Below are 25805 nucleotides of genomic sequence, written 5' to 3' on the forward strand. Positions count from 1 at the left end.
AAAAAGGACGACAGGAAGCATATCCAAGTATCCCCTTTGTTCTCGTTTCGAGAAATTAATGGTCGCTTTACTGAAACCCTCGAGGATCACTGGAACTTTTAATTGAACTGAAGCCATATTCTATTAATAAAATAAAAATATTTTAGTATTTGAGTAACAGATTATCTAATATTTTTTTCATAATGCTTTAATGGAACTAGTTGGAAAAAAGATAAAAAATATAAAAAATTTATAAAAGGGGTAAATTAAAAATTTTTATTATTTTTCAAAAATTTGTCAATAAAAGTGATAAAAAGAATTTATTGATATTGACACACGCCATTGAATTTTCGAGTGACAGAACAATGAGAAAATATGTCATGATATGAATTATGATGGTGTATTCGAGCAGTCTCTTGGCTGCTTAGTATATATGGCTGTTTGAAAGATGAGCAAGCAAACGTTTATTTAAAAGATATCATCATCGGATATATATGTCTATATATATGTAGGTACTCGTCTTATATTATAAAAAGTTACAAGAGAGGGCTCACGAGTAAAGTCTCAGTAGCACGTAAAATTGTGAATGAGGATCGGTACCGGGAATGCTGACACACACCCTAGCACACAAAAGTGTTTGCTCGCAAAAACATGATTTGGTGATAGGATCTAATCGGTAGGCGGCAATCTCGAGGGGAATGTGCATACAGGAACGTGAATAGACGTCTTGCCATGCTGTCTCGACTACTCAGTTTACTCTATCGACTGATATGCTCTTTATACATTTCGTGTTACCTTTACTTAGTACGTCATCCATTTTTCGATTACATGCTCTCTATATTTCTATATAACTCTTTATATTGAATTAAGATTTTCTGGGGATAAATTTTCATTATAAAATCATTCAAATAAAGTAGGGGAGGGTGGGGCAGAGCGGCCCCCCTAAGCCAATTATTATTTTTTGTGGCTTTCAACCATAAGATTACTTTGCTTTTGTCCTATTTCGAACAAATTTATGGAAATTTTGCCAAAATTCTGAAAAAAAATTTTTTTTTGTGGGGCAGAGCGGCCCCCCTTCAAAAAGTGATAAAAAAATTTTTTTTTTCGTTTTTTTTTTTTTTTAATTGTTTTCATCATTAATAATGTATTTCTTTCTCTTGACAACTATTTTTGGTTTTATATTACTCGAAAAAAATTTTTTAAAGTGTAATAAATCGTTCACTCTCGATTACCTTAATTACTAATTGTTATTTAATAAAAAAAAAAATAAATTCTATAATTTTACTTTATTTCAAAAATTTATCAACTAAAAAAAAAAATTTAATTTTTATAAATTTTTAGTGACCAAATTTGCCTCTTACATAGAGAAACGGCCGAAAAATATGAAAAAATAATTTTTTCGGAAGTTTCGGCTGGTCCATTTTGCCCCAGGTGTTATGCGTAGGGCTAGAAATGTGGAATTATAATAATTTTTCTTTAATTTGACGATGAAAATATGAAAAAATCACTTTTTCAAAATTTTGGGCTTGTCCATTTTGCCCCAAATGTCATGCGTAGGGGTAAAAATGCGCAAACATATCGGATTTATAGTAATTAGTCGAAAAAAAAAAAATTGTTTTTTGATCAAAATTTCAGGGGGGCCGCTCTGCCCCACCCTCCCCTATATGCCACGTTGTCATGTCATAAAAAATTTTTCCATAAACTTCAATACGATATTTTGCTAGTAATACAATTTAATTAAATTTATTTCCCAGGAAAATTAATTAACGAGACAAAAAGTAAATTATAAAAGGAAATTGAGATTTAAATGAAAAAGTTTAATTGCACTTTATTTTTATCAGTCTTCTAGACAAACTACTAAATCAAAGGAATCCATATACACGTGTACTGTATAAAAATAACAATTTTCAAAAGTTAGATCGAAATTTGTTCAAGTTGTTTTGAAAAATTTAAAAAATTTTTGTAGTTCGATCTGGCAAAAATTAAACCAAGTAAACAATCTATAGAGGTGAATAAAAAAAATGTAGGTATATAAAAATAAAAAAAGTAAACAAGCGGTCATGAGCTGAACAACGCAGAACTGGATACCGAAGGACGATCTCAAGTTGCTCCGACTCGTTGACCGGTTAGACGGTCATGTTATTAAGTAAATAACACATTGACGCTGCCGAGTGGAAGAAAAGGTGAAGAGGCAAGCTCTCTCTGTATAGCCCATCAGCGACTCTTATTTCTTGTTCGGGAGTTGGTTTCGTCTAGAAGCAAAAGAGAAACCGCAAGAATCGCCGATGGCAAATTTACCAACACAACAATATAAAAAAAAAAAAAAGATTTTATTTTGTTTAACCATTCCATCTAAATTTTCGTGGCTACCATGTATTTTTTATAGCCATTTTAATGATCAAAGCGCCATGGGTAGTTCATATATACGTTAGCAAGTTAAAGCAGCACAAAAGATTGTCAGGATCAGGCTGAGGATCAGGCTCTGCACCAGACTCTCTACTCAGGTATATGTTTATGTATGGGTGTGTGTGTGTGTGCTGAGAGTTACTTGAACTGACTTCTATAAATATCGTGGCTCATTATTTCGCTGCGTACGCCGCTGGCACCTGTCGTGTGGCTTCAGGTAAAGGCACACGGCTGGGGAAGAGGACCAGTATGAGAAGCGGAGTGAAGTGAGGAGTGTGTAGAGAGTAGTTTAACTGCAAGAGCCAAGAGCACCACAATACAGACAGAAGTAGAACTTGCTACAGCTTTAAAGATAGAGCGAGATACAAGGATCACGGATGTACCACAAGGGAGCTGGTCAGGTTGCCCACCGCCCGCGTTACCACCGGGAAGGGAGGGGATAACCGAGAGGAAACTGACTCCCATAGGAGGGACGGTTGCCTACCTAACCGGTCCAGGAATCCGGGGCCACGCTTACAAACCAGTGACTCCCAACTTATTTGTTTCATCATTATATCTGTCTTTGCTGATGCTGATGTTGATGCTGATGCTGATCATCAACTTTATTATTATTCATTAAATCACATTTTCAATACTTAACATTTGAGATAACAATATTGTTTTTCTTGGATCTACTCTCTAAAACTAAATTAGTGAAAAACCACTAGTTACTTGTGAATATTCACTAATCTAAATTGTCCAAAGTATACGACTATGAATTAGTGACTATTCACTTTTTGAATTAGTAAAAAAAACAACATATAGAATTAGTGAAAATTTCACTGATTGAATTAGTCAAAAATGTACTAATTCACTTGTTGACGAGGATTTATTTGGAAAAATATTGTATCGTTGCTAATAATATTGTATCAAAATATTATTATTATTATGATTATTATTTGTAATTGATTATAAAATTTTTTTAGCAACTTGATCGACTAAATTAACAATTAAAATTACTTTCATACGGTAAATATTTATATCATAATTATAACTCATAACCTGAATCTATTGTCAATAATGGTTTTGATTCAGGTTCGGTAAAAAAAGTTGAAGTAAAAATATAAAGCTATTAAAAAATAACAAGATGTATTATTTAGCAACTAAATTAGGTTTTATTTAATTAACTTACTTTAATTACTACTGTTCAGTTGTATTTAAAAATTATCGTAATTAATTTTGCCCTGAATTTGATAATTCTATGACAGAATAAAAAGTCCTTAAGCGAGGCGCCACTAGTAATCATTGTAGAATCCGGGGAATCACTAATGAATTAGTGAATCTAATTCAAAATCACTAATTTTGTAGTGAATTTTAAGATCACTATTTCAATTAATGAAATTTTCACTTATTTAGTTTTAGAGAGTACTAATTTTATTTTAAAAACTATGGTATTAAGATATTTATTATAATACATAAAAGTTGAGATATTATTTCATTTTTTTTTATCTCGAATTAAAGTAGTCAAAGATTAAAAAAAAAGTTAAAATATTTCTGTAATGAATTTAATCCTTGAATTCTTTATAATAAAAAAGAAAAAGAATTGCAGAGAACAGAGGGTTGGATGGAGATTTTTATATTGCAATGAGAAGAGCTGAATGAGTTGGTACCCGTAGAATAAGAGTCTGATAATTACTCCCATAGAGTACAGCAGAGAACAAGAGGAAAATGAGAGCAAGAAAAGCCGACGATGAATTCAAGTGACACAATTAGTTTAATGCCGGATCAATTTTGTACGAGTTCGCCCCCTGTGATCATCACTTTCACTCTTGTCCCATTTTTTTACATTTATAAATACACGTGAAAGAAATTTTTTTTTGTTTTCGAATAAAAAATTTATTTATCAATTGACACATCTTTTTTTTTAATTTTAAAATATAGTCTATAGAAATTTAGAGTTTTTTCTTTTATACACTTTGTATACAGTGGATGTACTCGATAATGCTATAAAACTATTGATAGATATAGACTCTGAGCATTTATTGTTTAACTCCTTGGGCATTGTCTTCTCGGGGTTGTGAAATAAAGTTCGCTATTATATTTATATATATGTATATGTGTATAAAGTACACCCTCAATAAAACTCGGTCAATATCGTAGGAACAAAAACAATGTCTTTTCGATAACAAAAAAAAGTTTTCTGATTTACCATCATTGTCTTTAAATGTCATATATATATTTTATATTTTAATAGCCAAAGTTCGCTCTATAAATATAATAGAGACGTTTGTATGAGTTTGATGTAATTTTTCGTCTGAATAAATCAAATTTTGATCATTTAGAGTTTTTGAAATTAACAAAAAAAAAAAAAGTAATGAAGTAAACGTTACTTTCCCTAACGAACCCAAATTACGGTAAACCCACCGTTAATTACGGTAATCCACCGTAAAATACCGATTTACCGTAATTTACGGTGGATTTACCGCAAAATACGGAAATACGGTAATCCACCGTAAATTACGGTAATTCGGTAATTCACCCGGATTTTTTTACGGTAGATTTATCGTATTCGACGGTAAATTTACGGTATACCCGCCGTAATTTACGGTAATTCACTGTAAAGTACCGATTTACCGTAAATTACGGTGGATTTACCGCAATTTACGGTGGATTTACCGTAAAATACGGAAATACAGTAATCCACCGTAAATTACGGAAATACGGTAATCCACCGTAAATTACGGTTATTCGGTAGATTCCCTAGCGGATCCGAATTACGGTAAATACAGCGATTTACCGTAATCTACGGTGCCTAGCAAAATTACCGAAAATTACGGTAATCTACGGTAAATTACGGTAATCTAAGGCAAATTACGGTAAATTTCCGTAATTTACTGTAATTTTACGGCACCTAGCAGAATTACCGTAAATTACGGCAATTTACCGTAATTTGCCGTAGATTACCGTAATTTACGGTAATTCTGCTAGGCACCGTAAATTACGGTAAATCACTGTATTTACCGTAATTCGGATTCGCTAGGGTTTATCGTATTTGACGGTAAATTTACGGTATACCCGCCGTAATTTACAGTAATCCACTGTAAAGTACCGATTTACCGTAGATTACGGTGGATTTACCGTAATTTACGGTAAATCTACTCGAATTTTACGGTATTCTACTGTAGATTTACGGTAAAAATACCGTGAATTTACGGTAACTCAGGTCTGCTAGGGTTGTCGGTAAACAACTTAATTAAATTAAAGCTCCCGTAAAAAATATGAACTAAACGATTCATATAATTTTTGATAAAATTGAATGAATGAATTTTATGACTTTCGATGGTGTTAAATAATATATTTTAGCATTAAATAAAATAAATTAAATTAAATTAAAATTTATGGTAATTAAACATTTGTTGAGGACCATTTAAATATTTTATTAAATTAAGATAAATTGTTGAATTAGTTAATAGTATATTTAATTAAAGCTGATAAGATTATACTTTTATGTTTTTCTTCTCTCTTCTATTCATTTTAATGTACATTTTACTCGTCTAATATTCATGACTAACTGAAACAAAATTTTCAAAAGTTTAAGTTTGCCAGATTAATTTTCTCAACCACAATGGCTGTTAAAGTTATACATAAAGTTAACTGACAAATTATATATACATACATATATATCGTATGGTAGTTTCTTAAACTTTCTATATAATAAAAAAGTCTTTTGTGTTTGCTATCAACAAGCTGAAAAAAATATATAGCTTGTAATTTTGTTTTTTTCCAAGACTTGGTTAGATTTAGATTTAAAAAAAATAAAAAGGGCAAAAGGTAATCAAATGTTAGCACCGCGTCAGTGCGAAGTCGATCTGTTGTGTCGATTAAAGTAATATGTTTGCATGATAAAAAGAAATAAAATATATTTATATACTTTACACATAATAGAGTGCAGTAAATGGAAAAGTATTGTATTTTGTGAATGAAAGATTCAAGTATTTAATGTTATTTATATTGGAAAATGTACAATACACTGTAAAAAATTTGTGGAATTAATGCGGATTAAATCTGGAGTGATTACGGAGCGGATGACTGTGTATTTATTTAATTTCTTCGGAGTAAAATTCACTCCAGAGGGGAGGGTTTATTTGAATATTAAAACTCCCTATTTACTCCATTTGCCGAGGGATTTTTTCTAAAACCCCAGAACCCCGAGTGATGGAGTAGAGGAGACCGGGGCAAGACGGCCCACCTGGGGCAAGAAGGCCCAGCTCAAAAATTAACCAAAAATTTTTTTTTCTTGTTTTCTTTTGATTATCACAAATTTATATTATTTACTCATTTTTAGCCCGATACGTGAAACTTGGGGCAAAATGAACCACTCAAAAATTCTAAAAGAAAATGTATTTCATAGTATTATAACCTAGTCATGATTAATTTAATAGAAATATCATTTTTTGGTTAATTATATGGATTTCGATTAAAATAGAGCATTTGAAAAAGTTAAAAAAACCAATAATCAATTTTCTACAGAAGTGAAAAAATGATTCGTATTATATCAAAAAAGGTTATTTCGAGTAATATTAAAGTAAATACAGTTGTTAAAGAGAAAAATATAAACATTTATTACGCGGGAAATTTTTTTACAATTAAAAAAAAAAAATTTTTTTTTCATTTTTTTTCGGAGGGGGCCGTCTTGCCCCAAAAAAAAAAATTTTTTTTAGGAGCTTCACCAAAATTTTGGTGAATTGAGTTCAAGTTGGACAAGAGTAAATCGATTTGATGGTTAAAAGCCACAAATAATAATAACCGGCTTAGGTGGGCCGTCTTGCCCCGGTCTCCCCTAAATTCGGTTTTAAATAAAATCTGTAGTCACTCCCGATTTTTTACAGTGTAATAAAAAGTATAATGCGAATGTGTGTAAAAGAGAGACAGAGAAAGATAGTACTTAAAAGTTAACTGTTATTATTTCTATAGAAATCTCTTAACAGTATGGGCGGTACAGACAACACCTGTCTGAATCTCGGGTAATACGAGGCCATGAAAAAGAGAAGAAAGCTCTACGAATTATTCGCACTCTTTCTTTGAGTTGCAATGACGATAAATGGGGTGGATACCAGCAAAACCGGTTATTCTCTTTTGCTTTATCCAATGTGGTGTACAAATATATATATCTATATTTATTTCAAGAGAGGAGAAGATACAGCCTTTTGCTGGCGTTGCTCTTGAATGACCTTTCTGAGTAGATGATAAAAGTGGGGAATATTATCAAGTACATAAGCCCCTTGTACACCTGGCTTTGTGTACCGCTTTGCATACTTTATACCGCTTTTGAATTTCGTAATGAATAATAAATTTATATAAAACTAAATATAAATTTATAGTAAAAAAAAAAAAATAAATCAATCATTTTAATGGATTCCTCTGCATAATGTGCGACACCGTAAAGTATACACTATATTTATTTTGTACTTTTTTTTTTTCATTTCCTCGGAAACTATTTCCACTATTTACTCAAGAAATATGTTCTATGCATGACTTACGCACATTCAATTCCTGTGAAAAAATAAACCTACATATCATTTATATATAAATATATTTTTATTCTTTACTGTTTAAATTAGTAAGCTTTTATTTTATTATAAAATTCAAATAATTTAATAATGTATTTGCTCACTTACTTATTTATTTTTTGCCAATATATTAAATCGGATGGATTTTAATTTTGATTTTATAAATATTTGACTTTGCACATTTTTAATAATTTCCTCCATTAGCCGCATTAAGGTAATTTAAATATTAATAAGAATTTAACTTTTATAGAAAATTACAGTATGTAATTTGAAAAGCTATTAATTTTGACAAGTACTTAAAGATCTTATATATCAGACAATTAAAACTCAAATATTTATACAGTCGTTAAAAGTACTATATTTATATTATGAAAAAGTTACAATTATATACATATATATAAGTCAAATTAAGTATTTATACAAATGGTACAATTTCGATGAATCTATAAAATTAAAATAATTAGTCCATTGTATAACCTCGATGTATACGATACAATATTCAAAATTTATTTATTTGAAACTGGTTCACTTGCTATTGATTTAATTTCTTCAATATAATGTGATTTATCTTGTGGTAAGTTTAACTCTAATTTATTAGATTCGTTGGTACTTTTAATAATGTCATCAAGTAAAGATGCATCTTCTATTGAAGAAGATTCTGATGATACTGCAATAAATTTTTTTTTAGTCTCATATAGATTTAGTGAATTTTTAAAACCGCGATAATTGGAACAATACCAACCGTCAGTGCTATTTTTATCACTACTATTTTTTTCCATCTGACCTTTTTCATAAATAAATTGTTCATCTTGAAGATCGTCTTCATGTGTAAAATGTAAGTATGACAGTATACAAATAAGCGATATAAAAAATAAATTTGTTGTGATGCCAACGATGGCAGCAGATATTGGCCAATGAAACATTAAATATCTTAATCCAGATAAATGAGCATGAATTCCAATAGTTGCTGAATAAAATTCAATAAATCGTGATTGAATTTGGATTTCAATAGATGTTACAGGATGACTCTGCAATAACGTTTTATTAATTTTGTACTATTGTCAATAATTCCTATTGAATATGTTTATTAAAATTTTACAAATAACCATTATAGTATTTATCGAATAACTCTCTTTAATGGCTAGACTGATGTTTTAATTATTAGACAATAACAGAAGGTTAAATGTCATAGATAAGGAGGGTCGGTAGTTATTTTTTTCAAACAAGACTCAATGCACTATAGTCTATAGTCTAGCAAGTTTTTGTTTTTTCAAAATTTTCATTTGTTTAAGAAAAAAAGTGGACAAATTTTTCATTTACTGCGCGAGTGATAGAGAAAATATAGACCCCGACACTGTAAAAAATTTTTAGTGTGAAAATGGTCCCCAAGGACTTTACACGGTCTGCTTAGGGTGAAATATTAAGCGATGTACTTTTAACACGTGTTTTCTTTCACACCATTCGGTGTTATTAGCTCAGATATTGTTCGATAATTTAATCTGTAGTTCAAAATTTTCAAATAATATATAGGCCGCAGCACTAGTATCCCGTGCAAAAAAAAATTTGCTTCATTATGAATTTCATTATGAATTTGATAATCAAATTCAGATTTTGAAACAAATATGACTTTGATAATGAATTAGCTATAAAAATCCTCTAATTTTCTACTACAGCTGAATCTAACAGGTAACCAACAGCTGAAATTTAATAATTTAATGGGTAATTTTTAAAAACTTGCCTTTCGCTTTAAACAAATGATAAGTACATTATAAAAAAGGTATATTATTAGCTTTGAAGAAAATTCAAATTTTTTTAATCAAAAGAAATTAAGACAACGAAGAGGAGTAATTCATGATGAATTTGATAATAATTATTATCAATGGGTAAGTTTTTAAAAATTACCCATTAAATTATTAGATTTCGGCTGTTGGTTACCTGTTAGATTCAGCTGTAGTAGAAAATTAGAGGATTTTTATAGCTAATTTATTTTCAAAGTTATATTTGTTTCAAAATCTGAATTTGATTATCAAATTAATAATGAAGCAAATTTTTTTTTGCACGGGTATATCAACTAAATACTTAGTGTTCAAGTAATCGAGAGTTTTAAATAAATACTTATATATTTACACCGTTCGCGGTGTGAACGTTCTAATTCACAAGGTCTAAAATTTAACACCGTGCGTGGTGTAACTTTTACACCGACAGTGTTGAAAATTTTAACACCAAATCATTGACACCATATACTCAAAATTAATTACAGTGTATCCTTGTTAAGTTTCCAATTTTTAATTGAACTTACTTGATCTTCCTCAAAATTACTAAATAACTCTACTACAATATTTTGTTTCTCTTCACGTGAACCGAAAATCAGCGCTGGTGAAAATGTAAGTGTTGTGAGAAAATGTAGCAATGTACTGCGATAATGTAACATTGTTGGCCTGCAAGAATTATCAACTTCGAAACCATCACGGCTTGATAATGATGAACATACCAAAAACATTCCTATAGACAATTAATTATTTAATTTTGTATTTCAATAGATCTATAATCAATAGTAATCGATTAAATTACCAAGTTCTTTGTTTACGGTTGATTCTGGCATTTCTAAATATAGATTTATTTTATACGGCTGTCCAACCATCAACAGTTGTTGTTTTTTAGTTAATTGAGCAGATGCTGACGGATAGCTACATATGCCTTTTACATCGTCACATGATCTGATAATTAAATTTTAATTACTTTTCCTCTAACGTTTACTATCAATATTTTTTTTTTTTTTATTTTATATGGATAATAAAATAATAATTACAGTAAAAGTATAAAAACATTTGATGTAATTACGGACAAAGCTTTTGATTACTTATTTAAAATTAATAATTAATTTTGTATAAAATTGTGAATTTAAAATAATAATATTAAATGACATTTCGTTTTTGGTCTACATTATAATCAAGTCAGTTAATTAAATATTAACATGTTTAAAATAATAAAAATCATATTGAATTATAAATGATAATTAATTTAATTTCAATAGCAATAATATTTAAATAATCCAGCCAATTGAATAATAGCATTCGATGCTATGGTAACGGTTGCTATAGAACCCATCATTACTGTAAGAACCATGGCTCTAAAATACTTATCATGGCAATGATTGGTTTAAAGTAATTACAGTTGCTACGGTAATTCGAAAATTAAAAAAAATATATAGATACGATACTTACTTAAATTGTAAGTGAACTGGACGTGTGTGTTGCATACTTGGCATATAGGCATAATAAAATGCCGTATAAAGAAATATCGAAATCCATACGGCGACAATTGAGGCTATCAATATTATTCCACTTCGAAAAAATGCAAATTGCATTAATTCGACACCTTGCACTGTTTGTTGCTGTACATTTGATATTTTATCAATTGTTTTTCTAATCAATCTTGAGAAAAACATTTTACTTTTTAGTTAGAAATTTGTTTACATATATTTCTGTTTTTTAACTTTAATCAATTAACAAGTTTATCAAAACTCAATACTTTAATAGATAAGATTTATTTATCTATCTATCTTTGTTTGTTTCATTTTGTTGTAATCGCAATATATATACATACATATGAATTATAACATAACATAACATAACCTTTGAACGACGGTGAGAATTTAAAAACAAAAAATCATTAACATCGCAGTACTTGAATTTGCCGCGTCGAAACAAACGGCAGCACCTTCTTGATAAAGAAAATATTTTTTGAATTTGCGCATACTATTTAAAAAAATTATTATTTTTAGAAAATCTCGTAGAATCTAATAGACTCTCATTAATTCCCATTGAGATTTTTAAAGAATGAATGAGTTGTATGAGAAGAGCTATAATTAAATATAAGGCCTTATACATACAGCTATAAGAATCTATCGAATTTTTTAAGCAGGGAAGTGTGTACCCGTGCAAAAAAAAATTTGCTTCATTATGAATTTCATTATGAATTTGATAATCAAATTCAGATTTTGATAATCAAATTCAGATTTTGAAACAAATATGACTTTGATAATGAATTAGCTATAAAAATCCTCTAATTTTCTACTACAGCTGAATCTAACAGGTAACCAACAGCTGAAATCTAATAATTTAATGGGTAATTTTTAAAAACTTACCCATTGATAATAATTATTATCAAATTCATCATGAATTACTCCTCTTCGTTGTCTTAATTTCTTTCGATTAAAAAAATTTGAATTTTCTTCAAAGCTAACAATATACCTTTTTTATAATGTACTTATCATTTGTTTAAAGCGAAAGGCAAGTTTTTAAAAATTACCCATTAAATTATTAGATTTCAGCTGTTGGTTACCTGTTAGATTCAGCTGTAGTAGAAAAATAGAGGATTTTTATAGCTAATTCATTATCAAAGTCATATTTGTTTCAAAATCTGAATTTGATTATCAAATTCATAATGAAATTCATAATGAAGCAAATTTTTTTTTGCACGGGTAAGTAGACGTTAAATCTGAAATATTAATTAGCTAATTTGTTATTGTTAAAAGACCTATCATATTTTGAATCATAAATAATTATTTAATGGTTGATAGGTTAATAATTTAAAAACAATGTTAATTATTATTATATATTTATATTTAAAAAATAAAATTATTTTCCCTTGCGATGTTCAAGTCGCGGGCGTCCTTTTTTAGCAGTGGGTTTATCTTTGCCTTTATTTAACAATGGATGAGTTTCTGAAAATAAATATATAATTTATTATTAGTAATGATTGGCGGATTAAATATTTATAAATAGAATTGAGACGCGACAATAATAGATATCAATAATGTCTTTAAATGAACGAGACAATAAATTTATTAGACATTTCAGTAACCAGTAAAATTTAAATAATAAATGATGAAATGTCACTAAGAATCAATAAATAATGGATTTTAGCAAAGTAATTTAAATTTTAATTTGATTAAATTAATTTGTGATATCTCCGATAATTACGACATCTATTAATATAAATAATAAATATTAAAAGTTAAATATTTATATGATAAAGTATAAAAAAGTTACCGTTCTCGGGGGCATTTTGCAAGTGGATGTCATGAGATCGATGTTTTTTGTTGGGTGGCTCTTGTGCAGCAGCTTGGTCCTCAGGTTCTTCAACATCTGGAGCGATTGGCAAAAATTGTAATGTACCAACGTCTTCTGTTTCTTCATCGGAGCTGCAAAAAGCGGCGACTCTGTCTATAGCCGCTACGTCAACTTCTATCTCTTCATCCTGAGCCTCCTCGCCCTGTACAACAGATTTATCTTCATCACTCAAATCAAATTCGCTTTCTCTCTCTTCGTATTCGACATTCTCGTCCAATTCTTTAAAGTCTGGTGCAAACGCAGACCAATTTTCAACTTGATTTTGCGCCCAAATAGACACAACTCCAGATGAAATTGATGCTATTATTGGTCGGACTGGATGCCACTAAAATTACAATTTTAAAAAAACATCAGACAATACATCAATTTTCCTTTACTGAATTATTTAAATAATAAAAATTTACCACAACGTCAAGTAAAAGTTCTCCTTTGGTACCATGTAAAATTTTAACTAAATTACCGATACTTTTTTCCCAAATATATAGCGCATGTTGTCTCGCAGAACCAGCACAAACGTATTCACCGTCACCCGAAAAACAGCATTTTTTCCACATTGTTTTGTTGACTAAATCTTGCAATTTTTGTATCGGTTCTGGCTCACCATCTTTACCACAAGCTAATATTTCGGTGCTATCGTAAACACGTATTACACGATCAGAAGTATTGACCAGAAAACAAGAACCGCGTCGTGCAAATTCAATACTCTTAACAGCGGTATTGCTGGCAGTGCCCTGTGATATTTTATAAGAGGCTTTTATAGTTAATGACTCGGAATCAAGTACGAGAATTCTCCCACGGGCGTTTCCTGTGTATACATAAGTACCCCGTCTATCAAAAGACGCGACGATATTCAAATCACTCTGCAATTAAAATATTATAAATATTCAATTTAATGTTTAATGGAAAGTAAATAATTTTATTTTTGAAATTAAGAGCTATCAGCTTAAAAAGCTCTATAAAATTTATTAAGTAATGTTATCAACATACGTCTTCATCTAGTGGAATAATTCGATGTGTTCCTTCAACATCAACCATAACGGCAGCATGTCGCATTGGGCAGACTAAAAATTTATTTGAATTTCGCGGATGAAATTGTACTTTTAATATCGGGGATGGAAAACGATATTTTTGATCGCATTCTCCGGATAGTACATCCCATATACAAACATTGTTGTCTGTTGAGGCGCTCAGCAATTTATGCCCATTTCTCGACCAACTATTTATTATTAAATATTAGGGTGGTCCGTTTGGAACGACTATTTTTTTTTTTTTCGCTCCCACTGAAAAATATTGTTGTAGACATTGAAAAAAAAATTCTCTGAAAGTTTTAGCCCTTAATTTTAATTCTAAGTACTTTACATTTGATTTTGAACTTTTCCCATTTAAAATACATAGGAAAGTTGGGATTTTTTTTTTAATTCTCTATAACTCAGCCGCATTTTAAGTTATCGGGTCGTCGTTTGCGGCATTTTTTAGGTAATTTGATACTCTTCAAAAGTCTCCTTAATAGTTTTACTCGGACTCTAATCGTTTTTTCTGTATTGGTTCTGAAAATAATTTTTTTAATAATAATTTTGGTTTTTAGTTAATATTAACTAAATAACGAAATTTACCGAAAAAGTCCAGATAAAGATTTTTTAGGAAATTTTATTCGCTACCAAAAAGGTCTTTTTAATTAAGTGGCTCAAGTTCTTCGTTCACGTGATATAGGGATTTCAGTAATTTTGTAAATAAAATATTTGTCAAAAAATTCCACCAAATGCTATTTCATTTAAATTTTAAATCAGTAAATAATTTTTCTTTCATTAATTTAATCCAGTCATTAAAATCAGAAGGGGTCAAATTGATGAACTTCGGAATAATTTTTGACAAATATTTTATTTACAAAATTACTAAAATCCCTATATCACGTGAACGGAGAACTTAAGCTACTTAACTAAAAGGACCTTTTTTGTAGCGAATAAAATTTCCTAAAAAATCTTTATCTGGACTTTTTCGGTAAATTTCGTTATTTAGTTAATATTAACTAAAAACCCAAATTATTATTAAAAAAATTATTTTCAGAACCAATACAGAAAAAACAATTAGAGTCCGAGTAAAACTATTAAGGAGACTTTTGAAGAGTATCAAATTACCTAAAAAATGCCGCAAACGACGACCCGATAACTTAAAATGTGGCTGACTTACAGAGAATTAAAAAAAAAATCCCAACTTTCCCATGTATTTTAAATGGGAAAATTTCAAAATCAAATGTAAAGTACTTAAAATTAAAATTAAGAGCTAAAACTTTCAGAGAATTTTTTTTTTCAATGTCTACAACAATATTTTTCAGTGGGAGCGAAAAAAAAAAAATAGTCGTTCCAAACGGACCACCCTATTAAATATCAAATGTAAGTATATTTTTTAAATAAAACTAAATTATTTACATACCTCAGTGAACAAACAGGATGCACATGTGCGCTTATTATTTTAGCAATACCACGAGTTAAAAAATCCCATATTACAATCCTACCGTCATTGCAACCAACAGCTAATAATGTCCCTCTTTTATTAAATGTACATGTTACTGCAAGTGATATGCAATCAAGTGTTCCATCGAATTCCTATTAGTAATAACGACAAAAATATAATATTTTTTGGTATATCGTATATCACATCATATTTATTAAACAACAACTTACCTCTGGATAATTTTGTCCAAATGATTCTATTAAAATAAATTTAATTATTAATAAAAGTAAGACAAATTTAATAACTTAATAATAAAATACATACCTAGTAGTTCTAAGTTCATTTTTAATTTTTATAAACAATAATAATTTAGAGATCTAGATTAAAAACAAATTGTTTATTTATTATAGCGTCTGACATGTTACCAGCTCTCCCATATAATTGTATTAAGTGTTTTTATTACAAATCACAGAGAAGTAATTCAGTCGCTGCTCGCAAGATGTCAGTCCAATGTCTGTCTGTGGATATTATTAACTATAGTATGTCGAAAAATTTATTTTATCTATTGATAGTAAATAAAATAAAATACAACATCCCTGATAGTAAGCGTTTCTAATACCCTGATAGCCAAGTTGGCCGCAAAAGTTGGCATTTCCATAAGTTGACGGCAACTTTCCGAGAATCTTGGCGACAGGTTGCGGCAGTAGATTGTTGCCAAGTTTCTGAGAAACTTGTGGCCAACTTGTAGTCAACGGTTGATGCCGTAAGATGGACGGTGGTGATTTAAGGTTCATCCAGGTCATATGGTACCAGGTAGGGTACTCTTATGCACCGTAAAGGTATCGGTCTTTGAGAGCGTGGGTTCGAACCCAACTCAAAATCATCGATTGCTCCTGCCTTTCTCAATTCTAAATTGAAGATTCAATAAGTTACACAAGCTGAAAGTCAACAACCTGCCGTCAAGTTGGTCGCAACTCAGATACACCAACTTTCTGATCAGAAACTCTGGCTATCAGGGCTACTGCCGTATTCTGAAGCCAATATAAAGGAAAGTGTTGGAGACCAAGCAGTTACCTTTAAGTTGACAGTAGATAGTCGGTCACATGAATTTAATTTGACTTGAAATGCTACTGTCAGATAATGACGTTAAGTTGATTGAAAGTTTCACTTTAAATTGACGGCAAGTTTTTCGGTAAAAATTACATTCAGGTGACGGCAGTTGATTTGCATCAACTTGCACGCAAGTATTATCCAGCCAAGGCTTGTCAGAAACTTGTCGTTAAGTTAGCCGAAAATGTTTCACGACAGAAACTTGCTGAGCAAAGTGCGGCTATCAAGGGATGAAAAATAATATTTTTCGCACTGCGCATCTGCTGATACTCTGAAAAGAGTGCACGTTAAAGTACAGAGATTTACATTATCAATTCAAAAGCTGACTCAATAATGTCTTAAGACACCCTGATAACCAATTGAGCTTAATTTTACGTAAACCAATTCATGTTTGGTAATCGGAAACGTAATCCGCAATGTTTGAGGAAATTTTTCTATTCATCTATTGTTACGATAGGAACCCATAGTCAGTTGAAAAAATATTTTAATAATTGTTAATAAAAAATTTTTTCATAAATGTAAATGATATGGAGTCAAAATTATTAAATACATAAAAATCGATTGATTAATTTCACAGACTTTACTGTGTATCTCATTGTTTTTTATAGCCAATCTCGGACGGCTAAAATAAATAAGTTATAAACTTTACGGTTGAATAATAACTTGATATACATTGCTGAATTATTCTCATATGAGAATGTGGAGTAAAACAAGCTATAGAATTATAAATGCTTTCAAAATTCAAGACTTTTTTTTTTCACGATATTTTTCGTGATTCATGTATACAACGAAAATTTAGTAATACAGAAAAAATAAATGATGGATTTAAGTTTATGCACGTATAGCACATGTCAATGAGCTTCTAGGCACAAGTAAACAAATTAGCGGAATGAACCTTTTTAGAATTGTTTTAAAAAGAGAAAAAACAAAATAAAAGCAAGTCAATGAAAGCTAAAGAAGGTGTGGGATTGAAGCCGTTGCCCTCACTTTAATTCAGTTTTCAAGCTTTCGTTGACTTAGTAGTGTTTGTTTTGCAAGCAGAGAATCGTTGATGAGTATCTGCGAAACGTAGTGTTCAACCATGGTTTAAGAAATTTTTCAAGAGAAAATTATACACTTATTTTTATATACTTTTTCAGGTCGTTTCCTCAATTAATTAATATTTATTGATTAACGGTTGATGTTATTCATTCAAATTTACACGAGAATGACCTTACACGCTCTATTGTTTTTGAAATACAAAAAAAAACTTTTTTTCATTTCTTCAGGCGATTCGGTTTTGCCCGAAAATAAAAATTTTTTTTGTAAATGCATAGGGGAGACCGGGGCAAGACGGCCCACCTAAGCCGGTTATTATTATTTGTGGCTTTTAACCATCAAGTCGATTTACTCTTGTCCAACTTGAACTCAATTCACCAAAATTTTGGTGAAGCTCCTGAAAAAAAATTTTTTTTTTTGGGGCAAGACGGCCCCCTCCGAAAAAAAATGAAAAAAAAAATTTTTTTTTTTTAATTGTAAAAAAATTTCCCGCGTAACAAATGTTTATATTTTTCTCTTTAACAACTGTATTTACTTTAATATTACTCGAAATAACCTTTTTTGATATAATACGAGTCATTTTTTCACTTCTGTAGAAAATTGATTATTGGTTTTTTTAACTTTTTCAAATGCTCTATTTTAATCCAAATCCATATAATTAACCAAAAAATGATATTTCTATTAAATTAATCATGACTAGGTTATAATACTATGAAATACATTTTCTTTTAGAATTTTTGAGTGGTTCATTTTGCCCCAAGTTTCACGTATCGGGTTAAAAATGAGTAAATAATCTAAATTTGTGATAATCAAAAGAAAACAAGAAAAAAAAATTTTTGGTTAATTTTTGAGGTGGGCCTTTTTGCCCCAGGGCCGTCTTGCCCCGGTCTACCCTAGTACAGAATTTAACATATTGCGGATAAAAAATTTTAATTGTTTCAGTGACCCTATTTTGTCCGAGTCTTCTCTGTATATTAATCAAAACAAATAGACTTCTCGTTACAGCAAAATTACATACTTGCACGGTTTAATTTTTTTCTCTTATTATACCATTTATTATATGTTTCAGCAGTATGTGGTAAAAAATTAAATTAGTATAATTCAATGTTTTTTAATAAGAGACAAAATTCATCCATTGTAGAGTATAAAAACTAACGTTTTGTTTGAAAATTTTTAAAATTCGTATTCCATTAGTATAATATTTGCTTTTAATTTATATAATATTAATATCAGAGTCTGTAAATATTATAAAAGAATTTAAATTATTCGGAAACTTTTTAATTTATTTATAATTAAATGAAAAATATAAACATATATCAGAAAGTAGTTTATATATAAAAATAAAATAAATATTTAAATCAATTGAAAAGAGAATCTTGCATTTAACATGGAGCTAAATAACTTATTTACACATTCACGCAGTTTACATTGTTTATAGAGTAGTAAAATGAATTGGAAATGGTAGTAAAAAGTATTCATCCTATTTTGTAACCCTCACCCTTTACGTGATGCTTGGCATACTATGAATGCGAATGAGTTTAGTTTTGTTCACTTTTTATTTTTCACTCCAATGTCTATACATATATATACATATATATGTTGTTGGAAAGTTAGCTTGCGTCTTTTTCCAGGGGTAGGAACTGGAGTTGAGTGTAGAGACGAATAACGTTATCTCAACTGTGAATCCTACTCTGTAGTCTGAGCATCAATCATATTTTGTTGCCGTAACTAAAAAAAAAATATTGCCGGGGAATAATATAAATAAATAATGGATCAGATTTATCACTATTCGTCTCAGCAGACCACCAAGTCATTAAATAATACAGCAGTTTATTAAGATTATTATTAATACACAATTACAAGATATTAAGGGCATTCTCAAACAGTGCCCCCCACTTTTTAAAAATATGTAATGACTTTTAACTGTGATAACCGTATTAAAATTTTATTAATTAATTAAAAAAAAATTAAAACCTTAATTGAAAAAAGGACAACGTAGTCGTAATTTCATTGAGATGTAGAATTTAAAAAAAATGACTTACAATTGATATCAATTAGGAGTTATACGAAATTTGTTGAATAAATTTTAGCCGCCAAAATTTAAAAATTCGAATCATAAAATTGACATGACGATTTTACTGAAATTTATTTAACGAATTTTGTTTAACTCCTAATTGATATCAAGTGTAAATAATTTTTTTTTAAATCTATATATCGGCGAAATTACGACTGCGTTGTCCTTTTTTCAATTAATGCTTTAATTTTTTTTTTATTAATTGATAAAAATTTGATACGCTTATGACAGTTAAAAGTGATTGAAAATTTTTAAAAAGTGGGGGGCACTGTCTGAGAATAGCCTTAAAAAAATATATAAATTTAGTGGTTATTGGTTAAATTGTTGGGAGGCACTTTAATGCTAATGTATATAAGCATAATGACAACATTAACGCAGAGTGACTATATGGGTTGGTGGTACCTAATGGTGGTGGTGGAGATGATGCCTCGAGGCTAAGACGTGGCTGGCTCTCATAATGTGCAATGGGTAACCTAGTCTCACGGGGTTTATCTTCATTTTACATTCACAGGATTGGAATCTTGCCACAGGGTATACGAGACAATCGTCTTAAAGCATACTTTGTCGTAACAAAACTACCACCATCATCAAATATACATATATATAATCGTATAACCCCCATGTTAGACTGTCGGTGGTGGCTAGCACCAACTCCCTCACTTGGATCTAAGCACATTATATAAAAGTATTATATATATTAATTTTTTTTTTTGTTTTTTCGAGCCCTTATTTTTGTCCCTGTGTGTAATACAAAACTACGTCCGACAGATGGGCGCGAGTAATTCTACTAAGGTGTCGAGGCTCGAAAAAATAGGCATAAATCAAAGATAAACCGGTGTAAATATCACCAAGCTTACATTTAGACAGGAAGGTCGTGCGACGGGCTGAGTCGCGCTGAAAAATAATGGCGACGTCGGCAGAGTAGTGTCGGGAAATGCTACGGAGGCTTAAGTCTGAGGCTTCCATTGCTTGCTAGAAGTAGGTACAAACCACTCGTTTTGCATCACTTGATAATAAAACTTGGATGACATTTTTATACTTAATTTATTTTTATTTCTTTTTGCACGCCTCGGAAGCGAAGCGGAGAGGTTGTGCTTTATAACCGACCTGTCAAGGTCACACGATTTCCACTCATTAAAGTGCATATATTTTTTTTCTATTACTCTTACACATTATGAAAAACACATCAATATAAAGCTGAAACACTAATAAATAATCCTGATACTTTTTTTAATTTGTCTAATATGTATTAATATAAAAAAAAGTTCATTAAAAAAAATTTATCGTGGACGTCCATTAGTCTGTGGTTAAAAAAAACGGCGTGGTACGGATATCTCGAGAACGACTTGACGAAACTACTTAATTTTTTTTTCAAAATTTTCAGAAATAAGCAAAGAAGGTTCCTTTCGAAAATCACTACTGTAGGCCTTCTCGTTTTTTTAAAAATAAATCATTACGGTTAAAACCGGCAATCTTACATGTAAACAAACACACACTGCCGCCATTTTTCATTAGGAATGTTCTCCTTATTTATTTTTTTTTTACTTTTATTACCGTATATTTACCATGGAAATTTCTATGGGAAAAGAGCGGAATATTCAATTTTATTCGAAATTTAACTTTTAAAAAAAAACATAACATGAGCGTTCGAGGCGTGCACTTTTGGATTTTCAAAATTTTTATTATTTATTGTAGATTTTTAAACAATTTATTTAAAGCATTGGTGTTATGTTTTCATTGAGTAATGTTTGTTTAGTAGTTTGTTTCCCGGTAACCGATATCGGCGTAAAAATCTTATGAATCTCTTTCCATTGTGGATTTAAAAAGAAAGCTCGAGTGGTAAAATAGTCGCTTTGGGATTCGCCACTTTAGCATATCGCCAAGAGGCTGTAATATAAAAGTGATACATAACTGGCAGTACCAGATGGAATTTCATTGGGGACTTTAAATTGTTGCGAGACACACGTTTGTAGTATTCTTTATATAAAAAAATATGAAATGCCTTAAGGGTTATATAGTCATTGTACCTAATATACTTAATATTATTTTACAATGCTAAACGGATAAGTGAGAATATACATAATGCCTTTCTTTTTTTTTTTATGATTACCATATTACCGGTGCGTAATATATTTACCATTTACGGGGGAGACTCAACTTCAATTTTGATAAAGGAAAATAATGAAAATTTTTTTCAAGATAACGAAAAAGGTTTGGATTAAACTAACTTTGTTGAAAAACAAAAAAAAAAATGGCTCAGAGATGTATAATTCGGAAATGACGATGAAATTTTATTTTCAGAGAGAAAGTAGATATTATTCTATTGTGTAGATAAAAAAAAAATAAAATAAAATAATTCTAGAGGCATGAGGGATTGGCTGAAAGCATTTTGAAAATCGCATCTGTTTCCGCACGAATTGTGTTTTTCTGGGTAAATCCACTGGCCGATCGATTGGTAAATCTGTGGCGGACCAATGATGCGTTTATTTGCTCGAGAATTAGAACAGGGTTTAAAAAGAACGTTATAACCTATCAAAGTCTTTCAGTAGAGACCGTACAGGCACTCTAGAGGAACAAATTTTTTCCTATCATCCAATGTAAATTTTAAAATTATCTTACTCACATTTTTTTTAGATTCATTAATACAATATTATTTACAAAGTCCATTGTTATATCTCAAGTTATAAATAATGCGTATACGCTATAGCTTTATGATATAGATTAAAGTGAATTTTATAAAAAAATAAAAAGCTTTCAGTGTAACTTTAAAATACTGTTTCTGAACATATTGTAAAAAATTTAGCTTTAAAGATGATATGAAAATATTTCATGTCATGGTATGTGATGCTGGTATTTTAAATTAATAAGTTATTAAAAAAATTCACAACTTAATTGAGTCAATTAAACTTAAATTTTAAATATCAATTTATTTCTTCATTCATTGGTTAAACTGTATGTCGATAAATTTTTAATTTTTCAAATGAATTTTAAATCTTATTGGAAATCGGTAGAAATACTTGGTTTTTTTTTTAACTTTATTTAGTATTTTTCTGTAAATTATAACTTGTCATTTTTAAAAAATTAGTACATGCGAATTTTCAACACAATCTAAAAAGCTCATTGCATATGACATTAAACATGAAGCTTAAGTATTTATATCAGTTTGAAAGAGACAATGTTAAATACAGAAGAGTTTTTTTTCTTCTTCTTGAAATAAAACAAAAGCAACTATAAATAACTATAATACAAAAATGGTTGTATTGTATAGCAAAACAAAGCTACTAATTAGTCCTATGTGTCTTTCATTTATAATTGTATGCAATGAAATGAATAGCAACTTAATTAATAATTATTATCTCTGTACGACTATTGAATAAATTGTGAGGATTCTTAATTGCAGTTATTTACAATAATATCTCTAAAGACAGTGTCAAAATTTCTGCTCCAATAAAAAAACTAAATAAATAATTACATAAGACTATGTTGGTGTTGCAGTTTAAATAAGCAAATATATTTCGAATCGAGTCAGGTTAGTAAGTTAAATATGTTAAGGTGTAAAAGTGTTATTTTTCTTATGTGTGTACAGTAGTCTAGTGTAGTGGTAGTGGTATGATTTAGCTTTAGAGAAACTTTATGTGGATGTAGGGGTTTACTGAGAAGAGGGGTTTGTATGATTAGATGTGATGCGCCCGCGCAAAACCCCTTGATGCGCGGCAAGTCCATCGACAACGCGCCGCGGAATCGCGAATGTAGGTGCCACGGAAAAGGGAAAGGGAAAGGGAAAACGGGGAAAACGGGGAATGGAACTGGAACTGGGGGATGATGTGCCGCGCGCGCTCAAACATACTCACTACTTCAAGAGAGTGAGAGAAACAGAGTGTTGAAATAGAATGAGACGGAATCAAACATGGTTTGGTAAAGTATCTCAACGCTCGATGGCGTACCAGTGCGAATCGTGATTCTGTTGAGCTCGCACTGACTCCAGATATATAGATACATATATACATCTATACAACACATACTTTATTTTAGTGATACATTCACTTATTTCATCTTTACGATATTTGTGTGCGCGTGCGGTAATTTACAAATATATATATATTGCTGTAACTTGCGCGCGTAACTGTTAGCTGAATAATATAATTAACAATATAAATAATAATAATAACTTTGGATTAAAATATTGGATCCATAATAAGTAAATTTAATTAGTTTATTTACTGTGCGTTGTGTGTTTGTATTTAGTGTGTGCGATACATATATAAATGTAATTTCACGTATAAATTTTAAATGTTTTGATGGAAAAATGGGTATTGCTGTGACGGTCAAACGAGTACTCAGCTGGAAACATTAGCAATTCTTGGGCGCGCAATCACTTGGAACCGGTTCGACAACCGATACTCCTTTTTTTTTAAATTTCTCAAGTTATTTATATACAGATATATTTTATACTGGCTGTGTTACTGATCATATTTTTATATATGTTCTCGTGTGTAAATTTTTCGGTTATATAAAATTCTTCGGATCCTTATACGCTTGAGTGAGTTTGTGCATCTGTTTGAATCTTCCTTGTGAGAGTCAAAGAAATAAGAAGACTAGCAAAAAAGTATAAAAACGAACAAGAGAAAAATGTTTTACTGTTAAACTTTTTTTTTTAATATCAATGTCTTTAGTTTTTAATTGCTAAGTTTTAATGCCTTTCATTGTTTTACTTAAGACATTTCATCTTTTTAAATAAATTGTGATAAATTTTTTTTTTTTTACATATATTTATTACTGTAGTTTTTTTTTTAGCATTACAGCATTATAATTGCATACATAACAACAAAGTTTAAGTTAAAAATAATAATCGAAGGAAGTATAAATCAGTAAAACTCTTTATCCATTGGTGTGAATTCGGGTGGACAAGTCGTTATCAACTTTAGCAGTAGTAGTGAATCGAATTGTTGGAACTTTGAATCAAAGCATTTGGGGTCACCACTAAAAGTTTTTGAGATCAAGAGAATGGGAAATAAAGAACAAGAAGAAGAATAAAACCAAACGATTTGGCCTATTCACGTTTAATTATTACAGTACAAATAATTTTATCAAGTGATATAGATATATATATATATATAATTACATACATACATATACCACTGAACAAATATATATTAAATCATTACAATATAAATAAACTATAGGTTGAATAGTTGGAATAATCAATAACCAATAAATTAAGGTACGGAGACAGAAGATTTTATTCAAATATTTATTAGCAAAAATCTGATGAAATACTAAAGTAATTATCGAAGAGACGATCAATTTATAATAAAGTTGGGGTTTGATAAGTAATAGATTAAATATTTGTAATAATCTATAAGATATTATGTTATGTCAATGAAACGTTAACGTTTGGAATTTGAAATAAAATCAATTTAACTGAATAATGAATAGCAATTATGAGAAATAATGACAGTGGTGTAAATGCTTTAGCAAGAAATGCTGGAGTGTGAAATAGTAAAAGTTTTGAGATAAGACGTATAAGACAATGGAACCGGCAAGTTTTAAAGATCAAAAGTTGACAAAAGATTCTTATGGGTATGGTGATGTGCGGCACCACTAAATACGATTTATTGAAAATAACCTCCTGACAAAGGTATATATGTATATACGTATGTATATATGTATATCTTTTGATAAAATCAGTGGTAATCGAGTTAGATCGTGGCAGCCATTGTGGTCCTAGAGCTAGAGTACGGCCGGAAAGTCGTCTAAAACTTTGCCAACATGAATGTGTGTCGGCAGGATTGGATTATCTACGCTTGTCTTATTTGGTTTCTCATTGAAACTGGAGCAACCGGTCGTGTCTTTGGTAAGCCAAATTTTTACTTTCCTATACTTCTATTGTTTGTTCTTCATACTACACTTTTATAACTTGCAATATTTTATATTTATTTAACATATACAATAAATAATAGAATAAAATCACTAGTGAGTACAGATAGCAAGCGGAAAATTTTCCATATAAAATATAATGGAATATTTTAACATTCTTTACCGAAATGGTTCAATTCTTTCCGT

General features: G+C 30.0%; 3 protein-coding genes and 1 long non-coding RNA gene across 5 annotated transcripts in view; 1 reads left to right on the forward strand and 3 right to left on the reverse strand.

Annotated features, from left to right (window-relative positions):
* Positions 1-25805, reverse strand: part of LOC130666680 (uncharacterized) — a 349416-nt gene that overhangs the window by 137825 nt on the left and 185786 nt on the right. The window lies entirely within an intron of this gene.
* Positions 8260-11559, reverse strand: LOC130666674 (seipin). The gene is made up of 5 exons (XM_057467878.1): positions 11159-11559; positions 10506-10651; positions 10234-10436; positions 8677-8962; positions 8260-8601 (listed from the first exon to the last, which is right to left on the reverse strand). The coding sequence occupies exons 1-5, from the start codon at positions 11380-11382 to the stop codon at positions 8441-8443; spliced, it is 1020 nt and encodes a 339-aa protein (XP_057323861.1). The 5' UTR covers positions 11383-11559; the 3' UTR covers positions 8260-8440.
* LOC130666672 (retinoblastoma-binding protein 5 homolog) lies at positions 12538-15977 on the reverse strand. The gene is made up of 7 exons (XM_057467876.1): positions 15845-15977; positions 15751-15776; positions 15500-15672; positions 14057-14285; positions 13474-13929; positions 12989-13394; positions 12538-12660 (listed from the first exon to the last, which is right to left on the reverse strand). The coding sequence occupies exons 1-7, from the start codon at positions 15861-15863 to the stop codon at positions 12575-12577; spliced, it is 1395 nt and encodes a 464-aa protein (XP_057323859.1). The 5' UTR covers positions 15864-15977; the 3' UTR covers positions 12538-12574.
* LOC130666670 (tyrosine-protein phosphatase 99A-like) overlaps positions 24920-25805 on the forward strand; it is a 159939-nt gene continuing 159053 nt past the window's right edge. Inside the window, exon 1 of one of the 2 annotated variants that reach the window (XM_057467867.1) lies at positions 24920-25596. In XM_057467867.1, the coding sequence (XP_057323850.1) occupies positions 25512-25596 (85 nt within the window). In that variant the 5' untranslated portion in view covers positions 24920-25511. The remainder of the gene's footprint in view (positions 25597-25805) is intronic. The other variant, XM_057467868.1, reaches the window with a different exon arrangement.

This window comes from Microplitis mediator, chromosome 4, assembly GCF_029852145.1.
Source record: "Microplitis mediator isolate UGA2020A chromosome 4, iyMicMedi2.1, whole genome shotgun sequence".
Taxonomy (NCBI): Eukaryota; Metazoa; Arthropoda; class Insecta; order Hymenoptera; family Braconidae; genus Microplitis; species Microplitis mediator.